Here is a 7,015-nt window from a genome sequence, read left to right as displayed (position 1 = left end):
TCCGTTGGCCGACCGAGCTGACCGGCATGGAGCCATGGACACGATCAGGTCGATCGATCGGCACGTAGAATGAAGAGGACCGGTAGAAGAGAAACGAGCCAAGCCATAGCAGAGCGGCAGCAAGAGGCCGATCGAGCCTATCCGTTCAGCGCAGGGCACGCCATGGCATGCATGGGCCTCCTTTGCTTGGAAGGCGGTCAAGATACCGCCTCCCGGGCCACCCCTACCGCGCCTCCACCTGTAAAACACCACCTCACCTACGCCGCTGGCACGGTGACCGGCCCGACGCTTGAGCAAAAAGCCAAGGCCAAGGGCACGGAGGGGCGGGGGTAAAAAGCATCTCTCACCGCCTCGGAACCCACATAGAAATATACCGCGGCTGGCACCGTGTCGTCTGCCTCCTCTATTTTAACGCCCCCCAAGTCCAGTCCACCGCCCATTCTTCACCGCCCCACAAAACCAATAGCCTTGCTCCTTCCCTCTCCCCGCCTCTCCCTCCCTCCCTCGAGAAGCGAAACAACTCTCGCTCGCTCGCATCGAGGAGTTTGCTACTCATCATCGTTCTGAGCATGGACATGGACGCCGCGCATGGCCACTACCCGTGGCTCAACTTCTCCCTCGCTCACCACTGTGAGTACTACTACTCAACTACTCCGCCACTATTAGCCTCGATCGATCTCCTTCCTCTCTTGCTCAGTTACCTTCTTGTGGTCGTCGGTCTGCCGATATCGATCCATCCGCCCGTTGTGCTGATGCGTATGTGTGTGCATGTGCAGGTGAGATGGAGGAGGAGGAGCGGGGAGCGGCCGCCGAGCTGGCCGCCATCGCCGGGGCCGGGCCGCCGCCCAAGCTCGAGGACTTCCTCGGGGGCGGCGCCAACGGCAACCACAACGGGAGGAATAATAGTGACGCCGGTAGCGGCGACCAGGTTGTGTCTGCAGCGACCGCCGAGATGTACGACTCGGAGCTCAAGTTCTTGGCCGCCGGATTCCTGAGCGGCGCTACTGGAACCACGGCACCCACTATCTCCCCGGCGGCCGCTCCTCAGGAGCAGGCCGACCCGAAGATGCCGGCCCCGGCGCCGGAGCAGAAGAAGGCCGTCGACTCCTTCGGCCAGAGGACCTCCATCTACCGTGGCGTCACGCGGTAAGCCAGCTCTATGCATGGCGCCGATCCATCGACTGATCCTTCTAGCTATTTGGCCAAGAAACGTCCCTGTTTTGGGTTCTTGTCTTCTTGAGCTCTCTGCTGCTTGCATGTAAATACCCGGCCGATATTCGTCTAGATGCAAATATCACATAAATACATATCCACACAAATTAATCAGTAACTACATAAAGAACAGAGATGATAGAACTAGTTAAGTTGTTGATTCGGGGTAATAAGGTGTTCTTTTCCTATGCTCGATCAAGTTTTGGGCCACTCATCTCATTCTACTGTCCATTTTGGGTGATTTATAGGCACCGTTGGACGGGAAGGTACGAGGCGCATCTGTGGGACAACAGCTGCCGGCGTGAAGGCCAGAGCCGCAAGGGCCGCCAAGGTGACCACGCTATACTACTCTGTGCTTACCATGCATACAATACACTTCCGCAAAACATCAAATCCATTCATCATTTTCTGTTTCTAACTTAAGCTTCTGGATGTTCTTAACATGTCAACTTGATGTGTTTCCCCTTCATGGCTGTTATTTCCGGTGTCTTCTCCCTCCAGTCTACCTCGGTAAGAAACGAGAGCCTTCCAGTTCTTGCATTTAAAAAGTGTATCTGTGTGGGTGATGCTAAAGTGTTGGTGCTGCATGGAACAGGTGGCTATGATAAGGAGGAGAAGGCGGCAAGGGCGTACGATCTCGCCGCGCTGAAGTACTGGGGGTCTAGCACCACCACCAACTTCCCGGTAAGATGCTAGATAGATTGCATGATTGCAAAAACTCCTGGATATATGCAAGAATGTGCAGCAAAGCATGGGCATATCTATCGATGTGCTGGCCGGATGTGTATCTTTATGCGGCAAGTGTTCTTTTCTAGGTTGCCGACTATGAAAAGGAGGTGGAGGAGATGAAGCACATGACACGCCAGGAGTTTGTAGCTTCACTTAGGAGGTACATACATACATACATACATATAGGCTACTAATCATGACCATTCTAATCTTGTAGCATTGTATGCATGCTCACATGACATGCACGCGCATGGCCATTCTGTATGCTCCATCACATATACTTTAGCATTGCTATGTTGTTCAAGTAATTTTGATGTGGAAAAAACATGTAATATGGTGCAGGAAGAGTAGTGGGTTCTCCCGTGGCGCTTCCATATACAGGGGTGTCACAAGGTTCATATTCTCCTCCATGATTTGCGTGTATGTTAACCATATTTGCCGTCTTGCATGTGGTGTCATCTAAAAATGTTTGTTTTGCATTCTACCATCTAGACATCACCAGCATGGTCGATGGCAGGCGAGGATCGGACGGGTTGCTGGCAACAAGGATCTATACCTCGGAACATTCAGTAAGTATATACGTCCTTGTACAAAAACTCTATTTCCTGTACTTAGTTGGATGAAGATAATGCATGTTCGTCTACTTCCTCGCACTGCAACCATTGGTTACTAAACCAGGACATCTCGTCTTCTTTTTTTACGAAACCAGGATATATCTTTGCTAGTAGCTTACATTATCTCTTTTGTTCCCAAAAGGAGAACGAGATATGTGGCTAAATTAACCAAGAGTTAAGTGAGAGTACAATCTTGTCTTAACTTAGTTGGGTAATGAAATCTCAAGTAGGAGGGGAGCACGTGTTAGCCCTCCCCTCGAAGCGGGCATTAGTCGCATCTTTCCATTAACAACCACATTACAATACTGTTGCCGTGCACGTAGGTTCATCTTAATTTACAGTCTGTTCGTACAGGTCTTGTAGCTAGATTCGTCGACATATTTTTTATCGAGGTCAAAAACCATCCAGTTTGACCAGATGCACCCATGGACCACGTGTATCTACAGGCATGGACGCCCACATTTGATTCCCATTTGTCATCTTTTATCATGGTTTTGGGGCTTTGGAAAAAGAAGAAACCGTGGCCATGCATGCATGCCTCTGATGTGTATGTAATGCTCAGATGGGAGACTGAGCACTTTCTTCCTGCACTGCATGTAGCAACCTGTATTTAGAACTTGGAATATAGTTGCTGTTTTCACGGCCAGCTTTCCACAAAGCGTCTGACCGGTGATTATGTTAGGAGTGTACGTTACTGAGACGGTCATTATTGCACTCGGTTTAAGTAAGCTCATTGCACTCATGGGCTTGTCAGTAGTTGCAGCTAATTAGTCAAAAGTCTTGATGATACAACGTGCATTGCTGTCTAGGAGCTGGAAATCCATGGGCATTCTTCTGCATACTTTGTCTAGCACTCTAGCTATGTCCTTGTACCGTATGTTTCATATGTGTGTTTATTTTCAAGTGAAATGTTTCATGCATGTGTTATCTTCTTTTTTGTGGTAGTGACAAATGTATGTATGTTGATTTTACTGCAAAATATTAAGAATGCCACTTGCTCTCAAGCAACTGAGATTTTGAGAAAATCAAACAACTGAGATTCTGTTTACGTAGGCACGGAGGAGGAAGCCGCGGAGGCCTACGACATCGCGGCGATCAAGTTCCGGGGCCTGAACGCCGTGACCAACTTCGAGATCGGGCGGTACAACGTGGAGAGCATCATCAGCAGCAACCTCCCGATCGGCAACATGTCCGGCGGCGCAGGCCGGGGCAGCAAGGCCCTGGAGTCCAGCTCTCCGGAAGCCGCCGCATTGCCCGTGGAAGCGCCGCACTCGCTGGCGTTCACGGCGCTGCCGATGAAGTACGACCAGCAGCAGCAGGACTACCTGTCGTTCCTGGCCCTGCAGCACCACCAGCAGGGCAACCTGCAGGGGCTCGGCTACGGGCTCTACAGCTCCGGCGTCAACCTCGACTTCGCCAACGCCGGCGGCGCTATGGCGCCTCACTGCTACGGCAGCAACGGCGTCGACTTGCATCTTCAGCAACACGATCAGCAGCAGCAGGAGGGGGAGGGGCAGGAGCAGCAGCAGCATGATCAGCATCAGTCCATGGGGTTCGGCGCGTCGACGCCCATGGCGGCTTTCAGCAGCGGCGGGGCCTACGAAAGCTCGGTGACGGCAGGGTCCTTTGGATACTACCCAAATGTGGCAGCCTTTCAGACGCCGATCTTTGGAATGGAATGATTCGGGGCGGTGGAGAATGAAGGTGGCCCTGGCCCTGATGGATGCGATGTGATGAGATCAAGACTGACATAGTTCTCAGAAGCCACACAACACAACAAAGAGGTAAAAGAGGAGGTGGGGGGGTAGGGTAGGGCATGATGGCATGGTGCAAACATAGGAAGCAGCATGCATGGACGAGACGCTGACAGGTCAGACGCAGGGTAGAAGACGACCGCTGTGCTAACAACAAAATGGGTCTCAACGCAAGCAAGCAAGCTGGGTAGCTTTTATTTTAGAGAGTCTCTTTTAGTCTCTGTTTTCTGAAGTTTCTTTTCCCTTTCGTAGCTTTGGCCACTATGCTTTTGTGATGGCTGGCTGGGCTTTGTTGTTTGTTTGCTGCCCTCCTACTGACATGATTCTGCTGGAGCCATCATAGTTTAGCCAGCCAGGCCTGTAGAATGGAAGCAGAGCAGCGACATCTTTGTAGCTTTGCTCTTTTGCGCCTTTTTTTTCTAGGTCGATCGCTTTAAATTAGGGGTAGTGCCCCCCCTGCATGTACTCCTGGGCCGGCATGGTCGCTCCAGGGTTAGTCAGAGATGATATATATAAATTCCAAGGTTCTTGTTTACAGTCACTCAGTGGAGTAGTACCATTGTATCCGTAACTATGAATTCTTAGCTTATTGGCAATAACTTCTTGAGAAATGTTATGCATCTGTGTCCGGACGCGCTTTTTTTCATCTGGGTCGGCCGTCCGATCTCTTTTGTGTTTCGGTCGGTCGTGCACTCAACACACGGACGCATTTTCGTCCTTGAGGCTGGCCTGCCGTGTTTTTTCAAACAAGATACAAACATCAAACATCTTATATAGTTTCACAATCAAACAAATATATCATAGTTTACAACCGAACAAATATATCATAGCTTATTCATAGTTTACAAGCCAAATAAATATATTATAGTTTACAAGCCAAATAAAAATTAAATTGCCTTAAATACATTTAAAAAGATACATCTATTATCTGCCAACGTGAATCCACATATGTTTAACCAAATTATTTTGCAGCTGAATGTGAGTTTCGCAATCACGCATTTGATGTTCAAAATGGATGAACGGTGCTAACATTGTCGCTCCTCCATGCTAGACACAATATTGTCACCCTGAAACTGAAACCCTTGGTCATAGAAACTGAAACTCTACGATTATATTATGCATGATCACACAATCAGTCATCAACTCCCACAGCTTCTTGATGCTTCAAGTTATAGTAGGATACTGAACGATGCCCCATCGAGATTGCAGAACAACAAAGGCACGCTGCACATCCGTCCTAGCATTCTCTTGCTCTTGGGTAAATCTCTTCCTCTTCTCTCCTACAGGGTTGGAGATTGTCTTCACAAGAGTAGTCCACTGAGGATAGATACCGTCAGCTAGGTAGTATTCTTTATTGTAGTTGTGGCCATCGATGTTAACATTGACCTCCGGGCAGTTGCCTTCAGCAAGCATTGCAAACACCGGAGAGCGTTGAAGCACGTTGATATCATTGTGAGGTCCGGCCATGCCGAAGAAAGAGTGCCAAATCCAGAGATTTTGTGATGCCACGACCTTGAGTATGACGGTGCAAGCTTTGACATGGCCCCTATACTGCCCCTGCCATGCAAAAGGGCAGTTCCTCCACTCCGAGTGCATACAATCTATACTACCAAGCATCCCCGGAAAGCTCCTGCTCGCATTCATCGCCAACAAGCGGGCTGTATCTACAGCATTTGGCTCGCTCAACTACTCAGGGCTAAACACTGCTATCACAGCCTTACAGAACCTATACATGGACTCTAGGCACGTGGATTCGCTCATACGAACATACTCATCAATGAGATCACCGGGAACTCCGTATGCAAGCATCTGAATAGCCGCAGTGCATTTCTGATAAGTGGAGAAGCCAATCTTTCCAAGGGCATCCTCCTTGCACTCGAAATACTTATTGTATGACACCACCCCCTCCCAGATACCGTTGAAAACATGCCTAGCCATACAGAAACGACGCCAGAATAGGTGATGTTTGAAGAGCAGGTTGGGTGTCTCGAAGTAGTCCTTCCAGAGTAGGAAATGACCGCTCTCTCGGTTGTGATTCAACGCCGGAGTGTGCCTTGGGATGGAGCCCCGGCACATCGGCCGCTGCATACTAAGGTGGTCGTGGGCGACCAACATAGCAGCCACAAGCTCCTCATCGTCGGATGAAGAATAATCCGACTTGCAAATGAAATTGTGGAAAAAGAACTCGCCAGCGGAGTCCATTTGTACCTTGCGGGCAAACCGTTGAATAGCTTGTTGGTGTTGTCTAAAGATGGCCGGAGAAGAGTCTCGCGCCTCCCATGGACCTGGTAGCAGGCGTTGTCGGCGTCCGACGAGCGAGGTCGTCGTCCTTTGTCCGCTTCAGGCAGGGTCGGCGCGCGGGCGAGGTGGTGCTGGTGGCAACGTAGGGGAAGCTGCGGTGGCGGTGCGACAAGGCTATGGTGGCGGCGACGTTGTAAGGTGGCGTGCTGCGGGGGAGGTATGTGGGTGCGGACGGCCGGCCTGGGCACTGCTACTGAGCAGTGGCGGCGACGTTGTAAGGTGGCATGCTGCGGGAAAGGTATGCGGGTGCGGACGGCTAGTCTGGGCACCGGAACCGAGGGACGGCGGCGACGAGGTGAGGTGGCCGGGTGTGCATGCTGTCGATGGGAGGAAGAGAATGGCCTATGTGCCACCGACTGGCGGGCCAGGGGAGGAGTAGGCACGCGTCGTGCGCGTCCGCCTCAT

At 50.8% G+C, this 7,015-nt stretch overlaps 1 protein-coding gene across 1 annotated transcript; it reads left to right on the top strand.

Annotated features, from left to right (window-relative positions):
- Positions 1–419: 419 nt before the first annotated feature.
- LOC109772247 (AP2-like ethylene-responsive transcription factor AIL5) lies at positions 420–4,850 on the top strand. The gene is made up of 9 exons (XM_020330933.2): positions 420–630; positions 777–1,146; positions 1,461–1,543; positions 1,714–1,722; positions 1,808–1,896; positions 2,028–2,101; positions 2,284–2,334; positions 2,434–2,510; positions 3,609–4,850. The coding sequence occupies exons 1-9, from the start codon at positions 570–572 to the stop codon at positions 4,235–4,237; spliced, it is 1,443 nt and encodes a 480-aa protein (XP_020186522.1). The 5' UTR covers positions 420–569; the 3' UTR covers positions 4,238–4,850.
- Positions 4,851–7,015: the final 2,165 nt, after the last annotated feature.

Source organism: Aegilops tauschii, chromosome 2 (assembly GCF_002575655.3).
Source record: "Aegilops tauschii subsp. strangulata cultivar AL8/78 chromosome 2, Aet v6.0, whole genome shotgun sequence".
NCBI lineage: Eukaryota > Viridiplantae > Streptophyta > Magnoliopsida > Poales > Poaceae > Aegilops > Aegilops tauschii.
The sequence above is the reverse complement of the archived record's forward strand: the minus strand, read 5'-3'. Positions and strand labels throughout refer to the sequence as shown.